Source organism: Apteryx rowi, unplaced genomic scaffold (assembly GCF_003343035.1).
Source record: "Apteryx rowi isolate R43461 unplaced genomic scaffold, aptRow1 scaffold_51, whole genome shotgun sequence".
NCBI lineage: Eukaryota > Metazoa > Chordata > Aves > Apterygiformes > Apterygidae > Apteryx > Apteryx rowi.
Genome location: NW_020450772.1, coordinates 364,446 through 387,051, shown reverse-complemented (window position 1 = coordinate 387,051; position 22,606 = coordinate 364,446). Strand labels below are relative to the sequence as shown.

At 36.3% G+C, this 22,606-nt stretch overlaps 1 protein-coding gene across 1 annotated transcript; it reads right to left on the bottom strand.

The window, feature by feature from the left end:
* Positions 1-690: 690 nt before the first annotated feature.
* CAB39 (calcium binding protein 39) lies at positions 691-22,133 on the bottom strand. Its single transcript, XM_026080103.1, has 8 exons — positions 21,980-22,133; positions 13,356-13,520; positions 9,337-9,455; positions 6,874-7,042; positions 6,060-6,119; positions 5,267-5,332; positions 4,140-4,283; positions 691-3,272 (listed from the first exon to the last, which is right to left on the bottom strand). Exons 1-8 carry the CDS (start codon positions 22,091-22,093, stop codon positions 3,084-3,086), a joined length of 1,026 nt encoding a protein of 341 aa, XP_025935888.1. The 5' UTR covers positions 22,094-22,133; the 3' UTR covers positions 691-3,083.
* Between the last annotated feature and the right edge of the window lie 473 nt (positions 22,134-22,606).

The window sequence follows — 22,606 nt, the reverse complement described above, 5'->3', positions numbered from 1 at the left end:
TCAAACAGGTGTAGCCTCTAGTGAGAGCTACAGTATACCAAATTTTTCTGTCTGCAAAACGTTCCAGGTAGAAAACCAGATTTTTCAGTAATTTTTGCTAAATAAAACTGGTTGAAGAATCTGCATCAAAAAAAMCTAAAACTTCTTTTTGTTTTTTAAAATCTAGTGCATTGATTCTCTTGACATTGCCACCTTTGCATGACTTGGGGTGTTATATATGAAAAATAGGGGCAAATAACTTCAAAGGCAAAAAGGCTACAGTATTTCTTAAGGAGAGAGTTACCAGTTCCACAAACTTTTGCTCCTGAAATTAGGGGCGAAGGGAGTGACCTAGGATTATGGAGGACTCGCTTCCACTAACCTCATCACACCCTAGGTAGTACGCAGGAAATGGCATCTACTATCTTTGCCTTTGAACATGCAAAAAAGGAACAGAATCAGCAAAAACGTGCTATGTATAGGCAAAATAACAGCTTATCAACTATTTACTAAAACTGATGTCTCTAATACAACACTGTCTTAATTGCTCAGAAATGTTTTTTAAGCCATCCACAGTTTTTCATGCTTTAGAATTACTTTGTCTTTAAGGGAAGAAAGCGGAAGTGCTCTAAGGCAATAATGGGGAAAAGAAATTCACATCCACGAGAAACTCACCATCTTCAAAAACACAGTAAAGCACACACGGTTTTCTTCAAAATTTTATTTCAATTTAAATTATGGGGCCAGCCAGATTTTTCTGATAAGAAATGCATTTTCCTCAGGAGAAATGAAATGCTACTACGGAAGTAGAATTACAATTGTATACATCTCTTAAAAAAAAAAAAAAAAGGCGCAAAACCAAAAACCCCTCACATTTAAATAACTAAGTAATATCTTTAAGCCTTCAAGCAGATAAGAAACCACTTCCAGAACAATAGGTTTTTTTAATATGAAGAGCACGTCAAATGAGCTTTAATTTAAATACAACTTCTTTTCCAAAGCCAACATTCAAATGTTTTCACATATTAAAAAAGTTACCATAGACATTTTTTCCCAGGCCTAATAAAGAGTAACCTACATCCCAGTCCAAACGTTTTCACTTCTTTACATATATAAATCTTTAGCACTTCTACATTTTTCTAAAGAGGAAGCCTTATATGTTATGGTGAGTAACTTGGCAAATAATGTTTTCCTCCACTCAGCTATGATAAACCAAAATATAATAGACTGTTAGTACTGAACTATAATACCATATCATGGCCAATTCTGCCTGCCTGTATAAGTGACCTTCAGTAAGATTAAGCTATTTTGTTTCCAGTAGGCAAAATGAATCTGTATGCAAAGTACACATTAAGAACCTTTAAAAGACCAATTATAATATTAAGAGCGATTTTAAATTATAGAGTGAAAACACCCAGTTTTCTGGAGCTACTATCTGACTTCCCTTATGAAGGCTTTAAAATCAGCTTAAATGTCACTAAGGAGTTTCATCTTGCTGATTGAGAAATATTTTAATTAGGAGGAGGACAGGAAACAACAAACATTTTCTATAGCACTCTCAATCAGATTCAGCCATGCAGAATTTGAACTTTCAGACTCCAATCCATACGTTTGGTTGGYTGTGATCTTAGCATTACTATATGATGGATAGATACAATTTTAATAACATTGTTTAGCTATATTTAGTAGATTCTTTTTGTATGGTCACAGTAACAAAAACATGGTGCAAAATCAGTTGGGTTTTTGTTTTTATAAATACTGATAGTTTGCAGCATTAAAGAAGAAAATCAACAAAATTAAAATCATTTTACCACTAGGACATCTACAAAATTACGTTTAAGTCAGAGGGAATTAAATTATTCACTTTCACAACTACTGTACTGAGTTTACTGTAAGAAAAAAATGGTGCACTGTAGGCTCCCCAGAAGCAAAAGAAATCAACATTAATTTAGTATAATCTTTGCCATTTGCAGAACTGGTGAGCACAACACTAGTTTAATTGAATAAGGCCAATATTATCCAGTAAGAATATAGTTTAAAGGGTTCCAGTTCTCTATTTCAGCCTACCCTAATTGATGGCACCCCATTAGATAAGTGAATACAAAGAATTTGTTTTTTTTTTTCTTTTAATGCTGCAGTACTTAAGATTGTTAAATCAGCATTTTCATGTGWTCTGAAGTATTCAATTACATATGAGCATTCATTTTGCAAAACTCAATATTAGGTAATAGTTACAGACTAATACAATAACATTCCTCTGCTGTACAAATTAAATCATACTTTAAAGAAATGAGCAGCCTAGGAGTTATATACAAAAGAAACCAGCAAGCATTGTTGAAATGAAATGCAAAATGTCACTGCTAGCTCTACTGTCTGAAATACCTTTAAAGTAAAATTAACAAAAACCCTTAAAACATATTTCCAAGTTTACAAGTCAATTCTCAGAAAAATCAAATCATGTCCAAAAAAAAAAAAAAATCTATAAAGCAGTGAAAGGCATATATACATTTTCCTTATGAACCTTGAGATTTCACTCTTGCTAAGTTTCAATATCAGTTTATTTGCAAGACAACTGTTTATCCCAATAAGCTCACATCTTAGATACATTTCCCCTTTGATTACAAATAAAGCACTGCACTTTTTTTTTTTTTAATCAAGGCATATAATCTTATACTATGGTGCCAGGTATGCACAGGTCACATTGTGCTCATATCTCAAACAAGGTAAGTGCAAACGTACAGATTTATTCAGATTTGCAAGCATGCAACCTGTTGCTTAACTACATTAATACCTTCTTTCCTAAACCAAACTAGTATCTATATGTTTGCTTTCATGAACCTAGAATCTTTCTTTTCAGGACTCCTAAAACAAGCAGTGTCTTTGAATTCTGAAATGACACAAATATCAATAAAGTCCACATTGTGCAAGAAAGCAGCAGCTATGTTTTTCAACTTGGACTAAAAAAGAAAAGAGAAAAACAAAAACCGTTCACTGAACAGCAGATTAGCAGTAATGTTCCTCATGAATCGATAAGAGTGCCTGATGCTGAATATCTAACAGCAAATGCTGAATTTGGGTTTAATATTTTAGGGGTTTATTGGAGATTAAGCTTCTTGCTGTGCTGGTCTCTTCAAATCCCTGATCTGTTTAACTAAATAGGTCTTCTCATCATTAAATTGTTCATCCTCGGTCCTGTCATTCTGAAACTTGCTGAGGAACTCAATAAGTTTGGTCTGGTTCTTTAGGAGGATGTCTAATATAGGCTGTGTCTTGTTAGGATTGGCTACAAACACCTGCAAGAAATAAAAAGGAATTTGGCGTAAGAGTAGGAAACAGAAGGCTCAGTTAAAAACAAACCTAGCAAATAAGACAATGATAACAATAATTTAAAATAATGTTTTAATCACTCTATATTCCAACATCCCCACAGAAAAAAAAGGGAGCAAAAAAATGTGAGAATAAAATGAAAATAGTTTTATTTTTACTAGAATAGAAACCAAGCACCAGTTCCAAGGTAAATTCATGTCCATAGGAGCTGATCAGCCCTAATGCCCTGCAGGACTCACTCAAAATATCCCATGGTTAATTTCTGTAGCAAATGCATGGCATCATATTATATATAGCATCAGATGGATATATTAAAGTACACCAAAAACTTCTATACCTCAAGTTACATCTCCAAACTCTTATTAGTCATTTGCTTGTTTATTACTAATTCCAAAGGTATCTATTTTAATACGCAAACTACAATTTAGGCTTTGAAGTTTAGGTGATTTGATTAAAATACAGTTATCCTCTATCACGTAGTTTGATGAAAACACTTCTGAACCTCAAGATGCTTCATGCTTTCACATAAAATTATGCATTCTTCCATATTTTACTGCACTTCATCTTCCTTAATTCCAAAATTTTGTAAGATTACACTGACAGTCATACACTTTATAAACAATTTATAAATAATTTTCAAAAAGATAGAATGATAACTATTTGTAAAAATGGGCCATAATAAAGACAAACATTAGCTCTTTATTTAACTATTTAAGCTCTTTATTTAACTATTTAGCAGATGTTCAGATGAGTTGCATTCAGGCTTAGTGTAGAATTTTACTCAACTAAATAATTTTTGTTGTGGGGTTGTTGGGTGTCTTTTAATAGCATACCTTAAACACATGAAAGGCCTCAAACTGAATGTTACGACTCTTGTCTCGTAGAAGGTTCATCATTAGTTTGAGATTTTCAGGTTTACTGATGTATTTTGTCATAATTGTGAAGTTGTGCCTGTCCAATAACAATTCACCAAGAAGCTAGAAGTGGGAAACAAAACCGAGGAAAAAAAATTACTGACATTTGAAATAAGAAACACCTCTTTCATAAGTGCTTTTAAACATGCTTAGTAATGGATACTAGTCTGCAAAAGCAGTAAGATTTAAACTCAAAGCTCCTGAATTTCTAAGCGCAAAGTACGTTTTTCTCTTATTCTGATGATGCAGTTTCTCCTTTTTCTCAATACCACAACTGAAAAATCACCTTCCGCTCCCCGCCTTAGTGTGAACTAGAATTGGTAAGAAAAGTCTGTTTCACTTCCCCTCCCCAACCACGATTTCATTATGTTTTCCATTTATACAAAAATCATGCATTAGCAATAAGAATGTGATAAAAATAGGGACTCTCTACTTCAAATAATAAATATTTCTACTTCTTTTGCTACCTTCTTTGTCCAGAAGGGATGCAAAATTAAGATAGAAACTTCAGTAGATTTTATAAACACATTTTCCCCAGCTCCTATGAATATTTGCTAATGAATAAAACACACTAAAGCTCTAAAAAGTACACAAAACCTATTTCTGTCGGGAGTTCTGTTGCAGGAGCAATCCAGTATTTCCCACAAGTACCACTCTTGCCATGAGTTAGCTTAGTTATCTATTATATTTATATTCAATATTTTTAACTTGAATGCAAGTTTGCTCTAGTCACGTTATGTGAGTCTTTTTTAAATTATTTAAACATGTCCAGATTTGTTGGGGATGGGGTGGAAAACATACTTGCATATAGCCATTTCTGCATGGGGAGAGAAATGATCCAGTATATGCTCAACATTACTGGTGAAAGGACTGGAATAAAGAAAACTAATTCATCCAAAGAATTAAAAAATATGAAAAATTAAAATAAATATTATGCTAGTAACTAAAAGGCAGTTACTGAAGCCAATTCAATTAAAGTCAACCCACCCTGAAATTAAAGGAGCTCTCTAATTTTGCATTTAAGGAGAAAATGAAATTTCCTTTACCTTAAGTGACTGTCTTTTTGTCACATAATTTTCTGAATGAAGTAATTTCTCGTACTCACTGAAGAACTAAACAGAGAATAAACAGAAGAGTTAGAACCTTACCAAGTGTCACAARCCCTCTTCCAAAGATTTATGATTTTAATATTATGAATTGACTTATAATTATGTGTGTATATATATGTGATTATAATTATGCTTATAATAAACTGGAAGAGGAATGCATAACAAAATTCTAAAACTCTCAGTAGAATCTCAGTAGTCTCGTAAGACACTACTGGTTAAACAGTGTATGCACTTTTAAAAAACATTATTCATTCTTTTAGGAGCCTTTGATATTTAGATTGATATGTGTTGGAAGCAGTTATCTGGTTATTTCTTAAACCATAACAGTTCCCAGCTACTGAACACTCTTTGCTCATTAATTTTAAGAGTGCCCAGCAGGTGGAGGAAGGCTAGCTTGTATTCTTTTGTTGACACGGGCTAAGACAGGCAAAAGACAAAAGCTGGGAAGGGGTTCCCTCTAGTGGAAAGAAAATACATTGTCACAGAACTAGATTTCCACCCTTAGTCTCTTGTTTCCACCTTAAGTCTCATCTTTTACAGTCACAATAAGGTTTTAATCTTAATTTTACTGCTTTGGCACTAACTACTGTCAGCTCAACTGGTTCAATATTGTACAGAAACTTTCAAAAAGGAAGCTAAACAAGGAATGAAAAGTTTTACTTGAGCTCTTCAAGTAAGAACAAGAAATACAGTACTAGAAAATTCTGAATATTGAAAAGTATTTGCTCACCCTATCATAATGTTGTTCCAAAAATTCTGCGCTTAGCAACTTGTGTCTTGTAAGCAAATCCTGTAAAACAGCACAAAAGCAATATTTACACTAAAATATTTAAACAGTACATGCTCATTCTGAATAGCCAGTGAGAACTTAAGACATTGAATAGAGCATTTTGCTTATTTTATTAAACAAAGAAATCTGGGACGTGAATGCTGATATTTGGACATTGCTAACGAACTTGGCATCACTTAGGAAAGGTCTGCTATGCACTATGTTAATTTACACAGGTAAATTACAGTAGCCTGTGGTATTATCACTGAAGAGCTCCATTTACAGATCAAGGCCATGCACAGAACTACATACAACTGAGGTTAAGACTCAGCAGTTAATACCAATTACTATGATGCTGATAGTCCCATGACCAGCTGTTTCGGGCCAACACAAAATTTCTCCAAAGTTAACACCAAATATACTCAGCTTGTAACAAAATGAAAAGGAGATCACTTGCTCAAATAGCCTTACAGTTGGAGAGAGAAATTTGAAGGTCACTGGCATATGAAAGCACACATGCATTTAATTAATGCACAGCAGTTTAAATCTTGCCTTCTGCGATAAAGTTATTGAGAATGTAGTATGTATATTTAAAGAAATCTCTTACGTCCTGAGAAAWAAGGAAGAACAGTGTTCAGCTTACCCATATGCACCTGACCAAATTTTTTTCCTCTCTCTATGCTTACTTTGCTCAAGAAAGTAACACAGAACATCTCAGTTCACATAATGAAGAACTACAGAAATATTAGTAACTTAAATATGGAACGTAAATTACCTTGAATGTGGCAAATGCATCCGAAGCAATGTCAAATGTCGACATTTCCACGTATCTGAAGAAATCATAGAATTGTTCTGACCACAAGATTATTTTAGCCAGTGGTTCATGTCTGATGCATTCTCGAAGCATTATTCCACAATTTAGAGCAATTTCTGGAGATTCGTACCTATAAAAAAAAGATTCTTTAAAAATACCTTCAAAAGTTAGCATTGCAACACTACAGTGCGCAATCACAATTTTCAGTGCTATCAAGTCAGCAATAACTCAAATAATTAGAGGTACTTAACTCTGTATTAAATTTCACTTTCAAATATTTTTCTGAAATATTACTAAAATCACTGAAATGATTAAATCATTGCCAATACAAATTACTTCTATAAAATGAGAAATAAGATTAAATAAAAAATCTCTCCCTTTATATTCAAAATCAACTTTTTTTTTCCTATTTGTGGGACTGCACATATCTGGATATGCAGTAAGCAAACTCGGTCTAGAAAGTTGTTTGCTTACASATAACAGCAATTTACATAATACCATCCTTCACAGGCACATGAAGCTAAAGGATTAACAATACTGGACACGTCTTCGTGTCTCCTCTTTCATTAAACCTTCCGCCAGCCTCCCTGCCTACTCTGTGCAACATGTCCTGCTTGAAATGTTGGCAACAGTGTCCTCTGATTGTAAGGACAACACTAAACACCTTCTTTCCACCTAGGTCTTGACTGCCTCAAGCAGAGTATATGGAGCTTCTAAAAGGAGACCGTCTGGAACACGTCCCTCACGTTGATTTGATGCAAGTGATGAAGCCGTCAGCGAGGGCTCCGGTTAGGAATTGCTGCTGCGTTTGCTCAAGTACTTTGGTGTTCCCTCAGCTGATTTTAGCGTATGCCAAGAGCAGCTTTCAAAAACTCACAACAGTGTGTTTAAGATTTCACAGAAATACACCTTGGTGCTCTATACCAGCTCCTTGTTTCCCCAAGTATGCTTAATAGCAGGAAACTGGATGAATGGGGGCTGCCTTTCTGGGGCAAGAACTAATCTCAACATTTTGAAATACAAGCTATCCTGATCTATAGAAAAGTTAACTCTGTTGCTACCTACCTATACTTGGAGCAGTCAAAGCCTCTTATACACCTCCCCACCTCAAAAGATCTTGGTCCTAATTCACCGAGCACTAATTTAAATTCACCAGAAGGATTCTGGAGCAAAGCATCATTGTGTTTGCTCAGCMCTAACTATATTATCATACAAAAAGTTTTCTCATGCATTAATTTTCACATTAAATGCTGCATTACTTTCCCATTTAACCTTTCAGGGAGATCTGAATTCTACTGAATTTTTTGCAACTCACCCCATATTTTAAATTTACTGAAATTGGACTCAGCCAGATACCAGACATAACATTTAAGTCATTTAAGCTAACTAAATGCTCGTTTCAAACATTTTCACTCACAGATATGTTTCAGCAAATCCTGTCAGGAAATTAGGACGAATGGGTTACATCCCTCCATCATATATAAACAAGAGCATGCCGAGAAAGTAGTTAAATTTCTCTGTACCTCCAATTTCTTTGCCCTTCTTTGCAAGTTATTTTGAGGAAGTACTGAATCAGTATCTTTGCTTTTTTATTATGCCACAATTAATAATCCTCTTGTCCTTCTAACATTTAAATACTGCTTCCCCTCAAAATCACAACTGTAATGCAGGAAAAATGAAAGTACCTCTGGCAGACTGGATATCTTAAACTTGCAAGAATTGAAGCAAACACTCAGTACTGCTTCTGGGGCTAACCCTTTGCAGTCAGCAAGAAATTAAAAGATGCAAAACACCTGCCTTCTCCACAGAGCCAGATTTCACGTTCAAGATGCACGGCTCTCCACGTACAATCATGCATTCAGTATGACATGGCTCTTCAACATTCAACGACACAGATAATACAAGAACAGAGGAGGAAACGGCACTCTGGCATGCAACACATGCCCTGAATCATTCTTTGTTTGGACAAGTTTGAGCTGGTGCATTGGTGTGACTATAGGAATATGAATCACTATGAAGAGCGAGCCACAAACTAAGAACAGGGGATAGGACAGCAAACTGGAAATGATTGTGGTTAAAGCAAAAAAAMCCTAGCCTTTAGTACTTGATAAATGAGTAAGCTCACAAGTAAATAGTTTAAACTGGATCAGATAGTATACTGAAAGGAAAGTATCTGCTGTACCCCAGGAAGACTCTTCTTAGGTTACTATCAGTTCTCATTTTTCAGTCACATTTCATGCAAAAGAGTATTTTTAATGTTCTGTCAAACAAATTTTCCTTTCCTTAGGGAAATTACAAGCTTTAAGACAAAAATCAAATGTACTGGAAAGGAAGAAAAAACATTTCAAAACTCACTGCTTCTCCACGAAATTTCAAACTTCTTACTTCATATAAAGGTATATTTATGCTTCATAGTGTACTTACCCTTTTAATAGCATGAACAATATATTTTGTTGAGTGCAGATGTATTCAACTGTAGGAGTTCTTGTACCAATTTGCCTTCTGAGAATGTTGTTGAAAATTTGAGCAACATCTTTTTTGCCCTGTCAAAAACATAAGCAGTTAAGTACATAATATTGAAGTCCCTATGCAAGTAAGAATTAAATGTTATCATCATCTCATGCCTTCACACCTAATGAGTTTTGCAGTTCAGTCAGTCTCTGTACACTCCCTTAATTAGATCAAATATTCTGCTTCTTTATACACATTTCAAATGTGTCCAAGCACTGAAAACACTATCATGTTTCAATCAGATCATGGTTAACTCACATTAAGAAACAAAGCCACTTCATATCTCATCTAATATTCCTACGTAGCATCTATCTCCGGGACTTGTTTTATACTTGTTTTTGTTGATAACATACCAGTTTTTAAACAATGCTCTTGCTTGAAAGTAGATTTCTTCAATATTCTATTATCCTCTCACCTTCTCTAGGAACATATACCGCCGCCTTCAGGAGTCTGCAGAGCACTTGGGACTGCAGTGTTAACATCCAACTTAAAATTTTAACTTATGGAGGTAATAAATAAATAAAAACTCCAAAGGAAAATCATCCATCAACTTACAATGCAAGTCTCACATTTTCTAACAGACAAAAAAGTATAAATAAGACAAATATGCTGTAATTCAGCACCAATTACACACACACACACACAAATGCACATTGATAGCACCAGACAGTATAAAAGGAGCTGGGAATGTTCTCTTCACTGAATATAGATACACCTACCATTTATTTCTCTTGGGACATGTCAGCCCATAGCTAAAGTTAACAAATTGGTAAGGACATTAATAAAAAGCTGACCATAAATATAAACATTTTTCACTGTCATTCACATATATCATTTAAAAGTCAGATTTCCGAAATTAACTTTCCATTTGGGATTGCCATAAAGACATCTTCAAAACTATTTGTTATCAGATGTGATTCAGAAGAAAACAAGCAAACTTTTGCTAAGTCTAGACTTGCAGAGAAAAGTTTGCTAAGCAATTCTACCTAAAGGCTCCCTGAGCCTTATACAGAAAAGCCATTAGTAGAGCATTTTTCTTGAGAATCTCTAGCCGTGTGTTAAAAACTCCTGGTAACATCAGTAAGTCTTCAAGTAAAATGCAGGCTGTACTTTTTCAGCAAGCATTTAAAAAATAACAGCAATTATTCAAAACTAATACTGTTTTTTTAAATCAAATTAACAATGAACATTGCATAAGAAAAAAATCAAATATTTATGAATACGTAGGAGAACTGTAGTTTTAAAAATGGCATGTTTGGTGAATTAGCATGGGCAGTTTGTTAGTGTTGTTTTCAGGATATAAGAGTTTATTTGTAAATGCTTGTTTTCTCAATTACAAATCCATTGAAAGCCAGCCCAAAGCAACACCAGAACTCTTTGTTCTCGTAATGAGTGGAGCAGTGTTCCCAGAAATTGTTTTACTCCAACTCCACATAATATAGTCATCAACTCTCATTCACTAATATCGCCAGTTTTGCCTTGGATCTCACTGTTTGCTTTGAATTCACCAGCAAGAACAGCATTTTCTTATTATTCACATAATTGAACTGATAGTGGCACACAGTAATACCAAATCTCGTTGTTGTTAAAAACATGTAYTACTAAGTGATGTCATGGCCTAACAAGGGCAAACAGACACTGAACCTTGTGCCAATAGTCACAACTGCGAGAGGTAAGAGTGAAACTGTGCTGGTATTGTCTTCCCAGCCGAAGGATGCAGGCTCCCTTATGCAAAAGGCGTTTTTGTTTTTTGTTTTTCTTCATTTAAAAAAAACAAGAACAAAAAAACAGTGTCACAAAGAATACCATCTCTCCTACAGATATATTAGCACAAATCAGCAGGGAGATGACTGCTAAGTTCATAACACTATTCAGTGAAGTAGATGGTTTTGTTGACTGCTTTACTTGGAAAGAAAGCTTCCAGATACAGATACCATTTTAAACAAGCCTTGATGTATCTCAAGGTTTGGACAGTTGACACAGTTTCTTAATAAAAACATAAAAGCATTACATTTGTTACTTTTCTGTTTTTTACCATGGTATTCATCTTCAAATACATTTGAGATAGTTTAAGAGTCAGAGTAAACAGTCCCTGTCTATTATCTCAGTATATTATAAAGAAACCTTCTTCAGGAACGAGAATAAATTTCTTGACAAAAAAAAGATGACATTTGCTCGATCCCTGAATGACCTCAGGCTTTGCAGGGGCACCAGAAGGAATAAATACTAAAGCTATTCTTCAAGTTTAAGAACCAACAGGAAAGCAGGTTCATATCTCCATCAGCAATGGAGAAATCATATCAAATGAGACCAACCCCAATCGCAGAGATTTGAAATACCAAAGCCAACATTTAATTGACTTTGTAACAAATCGGAAGCTAGAGCAGGCTTGGAGCATGGGTGTGCTGACGTTAGTTCTGGGCAGCAACAGCAGCTGGACAGCGTGCCAGGTCCCATCCTTGAAAAGCTGCCGWGGTGCAGCCTAGAAAGCAACGCGGATGACTTGGTCCCTCTCAAGGGGGAAGGCCACATCCCCCAGCAACAGTGCAGCCCAAGGCCTAAAAGCAGGAAACTGCTCACAATCCTTCAAGTCCCCTTAGAATAAAATGAATAGTTCTTTTTAATGAGAGCAAGCCTGTACAAATTGTTATCATTCTTCATTAACAGAAGATAATGAAGGTTTCCTTCACTAATAAGCAGGCTGCGTAAGCACCATGCTGATAAGAATCTAGAGGTCAGCAAAATCCAGATGACGTTGCACAATTTCCTTTCCTCAGCAGTTAAAGGCCATCATGCTTCAGCGTTTACTTTCAACTTTCTCAAGTCTCCATGCTTATTTAACAACCAGAATGTTTCATGTGTTGGGGGTAAACAGTTGTGTGGATAGGAAAAAATACCACCATACTGTAGTAAAACACAAGTCAAAGGAATTATGGGTGGGGCGGAGGGGAGAGAAGAACGAACAGGAAAAAAAGCTATTATTTTTGAATGTCATACTACAACAGGACTTTATGCTATTGCATTGGCAACGTGACCAACTGGTTTATGAACAATACCATTTTCAAACAACCTTAACAAGCAGGAGGGTCTTTATGGTCAAGGCTGTGGAGTGAAATACAAGTGTTCTTGGCTCTTTTCCTAGACAACCACAGACTTCTTGCAGGACCTCAGGGAAAGTGAGAAAATTCAACTGTACTGCAGTTTCTTATAAATAATTGTGTGATTTTTCACTGTGACACTGGGAAGCTAAATTATTCAATGCAATGAGGTGTCAAGTTCCAGACAGAGGTTTGTATAGAGATGTAAAAGAAGTATTACTATTTTGGAGTACTCAGTAAAATCTTGTGGGTTTTGTCTAAACAGAAAAACGATGAAGAAAGTAGAAAAAATGTTGAATCACTTGTTACCAATGAAGGAGAGAAACACTACAGATAATTTTTAAAAGTAACTGCTTTAACTATTTAAATTTTTTTCAAAATGTTCTGATAATTTTCTTACTTTTTCAAGTAATTTAATTTAACAAGATGAGAACAGACATATAGCCTTTAGTATTATAGCTGCAATAATTTAAAGTGTTTAAGTGACCTTGTGTTCATTACAGTATTACCAGTAAGGGATTAATCCTTTTGTGAATGCAACAACTAAAGATTATTCCAAAATTTTAACGGAACTGTATAGTCAAGCTTAGAGGTTCAGCTACTTCAATTTTGTGCAATACACGATTTTGTGCAAATTCACAGATTTTGCATTCTGTATTTGCTTAATTTACTAAATCATTTGCAATAATAGGAGTACACTTTCCAGTGGCTTTGTCACAGCCAGAAAGTAAAACCTGTAGAGCAAAAGCTGTTCTATGCAACTGAAGTGGCAAGAATTCAGATGAATTTATTTCAGCACAGACAGCATATGAAATGTCAAACTTATTTTCTTACCTCAAAATCAATTAGCTGCAAGTCAGCTACAAGGGTACTTAGAAGACCACTGTTGTATAGCTCTTGAGCAAGCTGGGCCACAGCTTCTGTCTGTGGTTCTTTTTCATTTGTGCCATACAGGATTTCTTTCATGGCAACAAGATTTTTTGAAACCTCCTCAGTGGCCTAAAGAAAATGGGAAAAAATACAGTTAGAGTGCAGCCAGTGTCATTTGTCTTTAACTGTACGTTCTATCATTCTTTACATCAGCAAACTTGCATTAAAAAAAAAAAAAAAATCAGGAAATGACAACCTGTTAAAAAAAAAAAAATAGATACTCTTTCTGCAAATAAGACTATGTTACTAAAAACCCAAAGCAGCGGCAAGACAAGTTATCAAAAATAAAAATCTCTTCTTTTTCACTGCCTCTGAACTTCCCATTCAAAAAACCCCTAAAGAACAGTGACGGTATGGCAAGAAACCAACAACATTTCTGTTTTGTAACGCAGAGGTATGCAGGATGAGACTGGAAAACATGACAGCGACAGAGGCCTGTCTCCAGCAAACTGCTCGGAGACACCAAGCGTACTCTACAGTTTTGGCACTTATCAGGTTTTCTGTCAAATAGTAGGCTCCCATCCCAGTCAGCAGGAAGGGCATTTTTCCTTTCCAACTGATAAAAGCCTGAAGAGAACCTCATTTAATTTTCAAGTTATCTCAGTATACAAGAACAAACTGGCAAACAGACCCAGGAAGAGTTGTAGTGAAAGAACACCTCAGGACAGGGCACAATCAAAAGGGCCCAAGATGCTTCCCATCTGCAGTTCCTCCTACAGAGGAGAGACAGGTCTGACTGCTCACTTAGGGAAGCCGGTGAAAGGAGTCCCTGGGCTCCCACGTTGGGCTCCAGCACTGTTAAGCAGTGGAAGCAGAATTATCTCATGAGTGAAACTAAATGCAAAACCAACAAAAACACTTCTAAACACCCACTTCTGTATCTTAAAGCACAGTTATCTTCAGGGGAAAAAAAAATCTACTCCTTTAAATATATAAGTCTGCACAGCTTGGGGGTAAAATGTTGAAAATGATCACCGTAAGTAACTGGTTTAATCATGTTATATCTCTGTCGTGTCTCTAAAAAGTGTGAATTAGTAAGTATATTATTGTATTTTATATTTATATAATATATATAACATATCATATTATATTGATATTTGATATTTATGATATTGTATATTTATCGTATTATTATAATAGTGCACTAATTCTTAGTAATTCCTTGAACTGACCAGCTATGTATACATACACTTTAATGTACATGATTTATGATGGGTAGCACATGGAAAAGCAATGAAGAGAAAGAATGATCACTTTCTGAATATTATCCATCTTATAAGGAATATGTAAAAACATTTCTCATTTGCAGGGTATATCTAGAGAGGCCTAAAATCAGCATGACCCATGTACTATTAAAGACGAAGCCACTCCAGCTTTGCTAGTTATGCAAGTAAGGACTCTATGACCTTTAAGGAGGCTCTGTATCATTTTTAGCTCCTCCACAACTTTCCACTCCCTTCTGCCTCCTCTTTCTCTCTATTTCCAGTTCCTRTTCCCAGTCATCTCCTCCTCAATTGAAATTCCAAAGGATTTTCTGTGCACTGTTAGTAAGATAGCAAGAAGCAGGTGTTCAATATGACTGTTTAGACAGCTCCTGAAGACCTAAAATGAGAAAGCCAGCTCACCATACTATAACAGTATTACACTACACAGATGCTTTATTTCTTTAAAATTCGGAAGAATTATATCTTTACTAGGAAAAGAGCAGAAATACCTGTCAAACACAGAGATATAAAGAGATGCCTTTGAAACACGGCTACCAAGAAAAGAGGAAGAAGCAATGAAAATTCTATCGTAGTTTGTCTCTGCACAGTAATTTAGAAAGAAGATGAAAGAGAAAGAAACCCATAGTTTCAAGTAACTATCTACTTTAAGCAAGACTGGGGCAATTTTGAAGACGTCTGCAATTAAGAAGAACGCTAGTGGAGATTTTTTCATACCAAAAACCCCCAAAACAGAACAACCCTCCCAAACTTTAGTAATCACACTTGAAGGCTTTCCCTCACCACCACCCCAAGAAAGAGGTCTAGTAATTTAAATGCCTCCAAACCAAACAGAAAAATGCAGTGTTTCCAAACATTGAATGCTTTAAAAATAAATCCCTCTGGTCTAATACAAACATACAATTCAATAACTTCAAAAAGAGACACCAAGAATTGAATTTGTTTCTCACTCTCTCCACTACTGTCGAGGCCTTCTGAATGTGCTTCATTTGAACATGGAATGACATTCTGCTTTAATGATAAGTAATGGCAAGAGATGCACAGAATCACAGAACAACTTAGGCTGGAAGGGACCTCTGGAGGCCACCAGGGTCCAGGTTCTGCTGAAGGCAGAGCCAGCCTCAAAGTCAGATCAGGTTGTTCAAGATCACATCCAGGCGAGCTCTCAACAGCTCCACGGATGAACACCCCACAACCACTCTGAGCAACCTGTTCCAAAGCCTGACCACCTTCACTGTGAAAGATACAGACTTGCTTGTATCACTTCAAGTCAGGGCAAAACATTATTTCTGGATATATACTGCAAATACAGTTTTCTGAAAATACTTTATCAATAATCAAGGTCTTTTGATACATTAAACTTACATAAAAAATTACATTTCTATATTTCCTCTTCTACTCCATCTCAGCATCAAAAGGACTAGAAAAACGCTTACAAACTCATTCTGGATTCTCTCTCTACTCTACTATATTCCACAAACTCTCCAATATATCCCAAATACATGATGGGCAGAGCTACTTTTGCCATTCTGGATGCACTACAGACAGAATGGAACTTAGGCACTCTGTTACAACTAAAAATGTAATGTTACGTTGAATATCAATAATCAAGAGTTAAGCGAAAAACTAGGAAAAAATTCAAGAACAAAGAAAAGGCTAGCTACAAAAGCATCATTTGCAAGATTTCCTACAGTATTAAAGTCTAAATGATCACTAAATGTGCTGCTTATCTCTTTTGACAAAAGAGTCCCTAGAGAAAATCCAAACACACAGTGAAATTGGTCCAAAAACCAAGATCAAATACAAAGTGGAATTAACAATCAGACACCAGACATGTGTAATCATGTATTATGCAATATATTATACTCTTTCAGTGCAATATTAAGAGTAACCACAGAGCAATTAGAGCTTTAGAGACAAATCACATCTGAAATTCAAAGGTGTCAGACAATCAGTGATGTTTGAGGACAAGTCAGATTATAAAAACCTAACTAAAATCTAAAGTAAGGAAAATAAATAAAGTACTTATTTCTCTATTCTTATCAAAGGCAGTAAGTCACTATTTAAAAATAGACACCATGAAGTCACCCATAATGACTGTCATACCATAGTTGGTTGTATATCTTGATAGCTACAAACCATTATGGTTTATTCCACTCTCTAGGAAATTTCAGAGATACTCCCAAAACATACTGGTTCCTCAAACACTAAGCACTGCAAATACCAAACACTTCATTCAGACTTGCGGAGCTGGAGCATTTGGGTTTTTGAAGTAAATGCTGCTTTTATTTACAGAAAGCAATAGAATAGGAATACAGTATTTAAGTTGAGAAGAACGTTATTTGTGTTCAACAGGATCCTGGTCTATGGCTACAGGTTCTAGCGACACCAGTAATGCAATTACATAATTTGCACTACTATGCAAAAGACCCATCAAAAAGGTAAATTATCTACAATTTTGAGCCTGTATGCAGTGATTTTTTTTCCTAGTGTAGGACAATATCTCTCATAAATAGGATTATTAAAATGGTAATTGGTATTTAAATTGCTTGGATTTGGAACCTCACTAAAATGTACGATTCTGGGGAACATACAATTATCTGTCTATCTTGATGTTACTAGTTTATTATACAGGCAAAAAAGTATTATGCTATTTTTCAGTAGACATCTGTCATAAAGACATCAAAGAGCTAGGTTCAGTTAGCAGAGAAGCGTGTTCCCTCACTCACTATTAGGAAAAAAAAAAAAAAAAAGAGTCCTAATTTAATCTCTGAGTAACAGCCCCATGCAGTAGGCAAGGCAGATTACCTAACCTTTAGCTTTCATTCAACCATGAATTGATTTTATACATGTGCATAACATCTTTAAAATTTTACTGCTTTGTAAATTACGGAGTTAATTCATTGAAATCTAATCTATGGCTAGGGCAACAAGACCTAATATTACACTCTGACAGCTGAATCAAATAAAATAGCATATTGCACTTGTGCATACACCGAGTATACTGGCCACTGCACAGAGCTGGCAACTTAAAGAAGAGAGAGACCACGACTTTTAGATTTTCATTTTGGCCAGAAGTTTGAACTGCTGCTCTGAAATAGCTACCTGCCCAGGCGAACGATACGGCTGAAAGAGCTGCCAGAGAGCCCGGACTGGGGCTGTGACGCGCAGGTTATCCCAAGGTCAGAGGGTAGGGAAGAGCAAGTATATTACACGAGTAAATATTTACCTTCGCGACAGTAAACATGTGTGCCACAAATCAAATGAACTAGCAGTATAAAAATAAATGCTGAGGTAAGCCAAAGAGGAGGAAGAGATGAAAAYAAAATACTAATGTGCTAGCTCAGGGTAGGTCCCATCCATATGAAAGCAGTTTTCCTTCCCCTTCCTTTTTCTTTAGTCCCCCTTTCCGAAAGTACATGAGTAAAGAAAACTAATAGCATACGAGACGAAAAGGTTTTCAGTTATAAACCATTTGTCAATTCAGGTTTCTGAAATAACCCTTCTGTAATAATAAAAGACAGCAAACTACTCCCCAGCCCTAAGCAAAAGTCGGCGTTCAAGGAGCACCCAAGCGGCAGTGCCCAGGAGGGGCTGAGCCAGCCCGGTCCCAGTGCCCTTCAGCTCTCCTTGCCTGCTGCTCTCGGTCCCGCAGCACGCACTGCAACCCTAAAGAGCATTTCCAAAGCACCTGGAGAATTACCCGTTTAATTTTCCTCCAGTATTCACAGAGTCCAACAAAAACTAGATCACCATGCAGCACAAATTCACTTTTCATTTTTAAACTTCCAATTTTTATTTATAAAACATTTTGCAGGGGAAAATGTTTCATAATTGAACAAGATGCATCAAGACCTCTACGGTTGTTCTACATCTTTTACTTAAGAGTCTTTTCCATTTCGATTATGAAGTATATACCACACACAAACAGGAACACATCCTGTCCGAGCTTTAAAACTCTCTTTCTTACACATCTGTGCTTTTTCTCCCTCTCGCAAAGCAACATTTTAGTCTAAGTACTGGATAAACAAGGTATTCCATTTCTACTATAACTAATTACACATTCAATTTCTAGGGACAATCATAATTTTCTTACAAAGCTGTATTTCCAGATGTGTCAGGCAGTTGTTAGAGAGCATCCTCCACATAGTATCGAACTAAGTATTTTCATGACAGCATTGGGCTGCTGCTGCATGGCGGGAAATACCACAAACCATATATTACACATAAACTACTGTGGTACTGCAGTAGAAAAGTACAAGTTTGTGTTTGGAACCTCAGCCATAAGATATAAAATAAAAGGGCATTTACAATGGATTTCATTTTGCGGAAGAAACATTTAAAATGATGATTAAATTTGGAGAAGTTCAGTTCAATCTGTACTGAAATTTTTTTAGACTTTGACATATATATTTCAAATTCCATATGTTTGAGAGTAAGGAAAATTTGTAACTGTGTGTACTTCTTTTTTAAAAATCATAAAGAAATGTAGGAAAAGTAATTATTCCCCCCCACCAAATACCTACCATCATGAAAGAAAGATGCCCTTACCACAAAATTAATCAGCACTGAATATGTACCATGCTGTTCAGCCTTGAAAGTTCACTATTGTTATCTGACAAAAGCACACCTTTGGATGAAACAACAACAGTGAAGCAGAAATTTAAATAACAATAATAATAATAAAATAAAAAAGACAGATAAACAGAACTATTTTATACCAGTCTAACCCCCGATAAGATGGAGTTATTAAAAAGAGAGAGAGAGAGAGAGAGAGAGAGAGAGAATGGCATTCCTTTTCCCTTTCCTTAAAGGGTAGTATTTGTGCTTTATGTGCAGGGAGTTCTTCTACTTCTGTACAACTGTCAGCCATGGAACTCATCTTTTCGGCAACAGAGAATTCTTCTCCAATTGAGCTGGAAAGTTACATTGTAGAAAGGATCAGAATAATAAAAGGGGTGGTGAAAGAGAGATAAAGAGATGCCTATGTATTAAGATATTGGCATGCAGAGATTTTCTTTTTTTTTTAAATAATGGATATGGCTCAGACCCTTACTATCTCAAAGTCCCAAGTTACTCCAATGATTTCTATTGACTGGATAGGAACAGGCCATGAATTCAAGGTGTTCAGTCAGAGCTGGACCCTCAAACACGCAATGATTGGTCTGTAAGATATTTAAGAACTTTATCAAACCAGCAAACACTCAGAGAACTCGAGATAAACTGCTACAACCACGGTCACCTTGATGGAGATCTTAGCTTGCCAATGAAATAAGTATTTTCTGCAGAAAGTCTCTACTGAGATATGGGGACAGTTGTCTGGAGCATCCAGATTCATCAGCTGGGCTCCTTTGTGAATAACCAAGATGGCAGTGGCCAGCACTACCATACCCAACTTAGTCTTGTGAAAGTCAGTATTTAACTCTCCTCACATTTAACCTACTACGGTGAAGATGGGTTGCTTTCTTTTCTCTTCCAAGCAGAATGTATTGCTTCCTACCTGACGCAGGAGAAACAGCTCTACATGCTTCATGCATACAGTCTGTCATCAAAGCAGCCTCACATAAATGGAGGTAAGGGATTAAAGGCCAGCAAGAAGCAAATTGTACATAATAGTTTTCAGCTACAGCCTCAAGACACAGGCATGTGATACTGTGCACAGCTATGCACAATGGAATGAAGCTGGCCTGTTCCCTAGTACAGAGATGTAAGAAAAAAGAAGATGGCACAAAAGGGGACAGGTTCCAAGGCTGAGCCACATCTCCAGCAATTAACCATGAGGTTGAGGCGAAGGAGACAGTGCCATGTCTCATCTCAGACTACACCTCCTCTCCTGACAGATGCCTTTAACAGAGAAAGAAGAAAAGCAGCAGCAAATGAAAATACTCTTAGCTTGTGCTAGTGCTCTGTGATGAACCAGGAAAAAGAACAGGATGGGATAAAAGTGTGCACTCTGTACAAGCCTGAACAACATTTGTTCCAGCAAGACAGAAAAAGCATCAGGGAAAAATACTACGGTTTGCTGTGAGAGACCTGGAACATACCACATCCTGGCACACAGGTAGAAGATGCTGATCCTAAAGAGTATCAAGATAAAGATGGCAATTCAGTCAAGACCCAGCTCTCCCTGCATTTAAAGCAATTGGGCCAAATCTGGATGAAAATGGATGTAGAGGGGCTGGTAACACTCTACTTAGAAACACCAGCGAACATAGAAAAGACCATGACTAACTCCTACACTTGGCTTTTGTCTCAGATGAGTGAAAGAGAACTCTAGATGAAGAGTTTGGTATTAAGGCAGCAAAGACCATGGCCTGAAAAGGATAGAGGGGTTTCATGACAGTAAAACCAAAGCAGGAAGTTAAAGAAAGAAGAGGATATAATGTCTAACTTCCTTGGAAAGCATCTACACCTACACCTTCATTGTTCACTATCAGACCCTATACAGATGCCAAGTATGGCACAGAACAGTTAAACAGTGCTGGGAGAGGATCTGAGGAGGGTATCATAGCCTACTTCAAAAGCTGGTTTTCTTGGTTTTCGGGAAAGGTTTTCTGGGTATTTGTTGGGGGGGGTCTTTTTTTTTTTTTTTTTTTTTTGCCGTCTACACCCGGTGCTGAGTTTCTTAGGAAAGATGTAATCTAAACAGTAAATATCTCTGCCACACTAGGCAGCAGGTGGGATGCATCTGCACACAGGCTGAACCTTAAGGTAATTTTCAGTGAAGCTATCAAATGAGAAGTAAATGACTGGCACAAGATGCAGATCCTGAAAGACAGGACCTGAAGTAGCAAGCCATCTTATCTAAAGGAAACTGCAGTAGCACAGGAACTTTTCACCACACCTTCTGAGGGCTGAACAACAGGCAAGAGAGGGTATGAGTATATCCTCTACTGATACCCAGGAAGACACAAAGTTCTTCAGGTTCAATAACAACAGAGCCACTTTGTTCTGTGACATTCACATGCACTAGTAAAGACAGAACTACTGTACAATGGTAAAATCATTACAACGGACACAAATACCGGAAAGTCGTATGGCTATGAGCTGGTCATTAAAGAGTTCAAAGTCAAGGAGTTCCAAAACAAATTATTTTAAGTATCATATCAGCTGCCAATGGTATAAAAACACAAAACAAACCAATGTGAAACACACCAGTTCAAAGGTACATACAACTTATCCTTTATGATARAGTGTAGAAAACACAAATAATTCCTAATTGGTTCCATTTAAACAGCTGTAAACTTCATAAATTGTTTTTTTAATTTTCATTATTGTTTAGTCACTGAAAAGTCCCAGTTGTACCTTTTCTGCCTTTTTGTCAGAGATATCTTGCTTTTCTAGAACTGCCATACTTTCCTTCAGGTTCTTCACTATGTCTGCAGGAGACTTGTGGGACTTGCCAAAGGGGAATGGCATGATTGCGAGCAACACAGGTCTTCTACAGCTCCTGCTTCACCTAGAAAAAGAGGAGAGGGGAAAAAAAAAAAAAGGCACGTGAAAAATAGAAGCATAATGCCAGCATAACAACATACATGAAGACCAAGCGAGTGTAGTAAAGGCATTCATAAAAGGAATAGCCACCCTTGAAAGTTAAACTAGAAATTATCATCACAAACTTAAAAGCTATCTGTGTTACTGATTCTTATGAAACACAAAATACAGAATTTAAGGACTCAAATTAAGATCCTTATCTTGTTTTACAGCAACCAATGAAAGAGTATATTAATAATATCCAGAGCCATAGTACTGTACAAACACACGTGGGCAAGACCAACATGGACGAAATATTCAAATTTATGCTAGCAAGCAAAACACTTTCTTATGCAAGGTCTTTGACATGCAAGTCAGCACACCTCAGCTGCTCTGCCATGACCGTTCAGATACAGGCTTTTACCCATATTCTTTCCATAACAAGTGTAAAGCAGACAG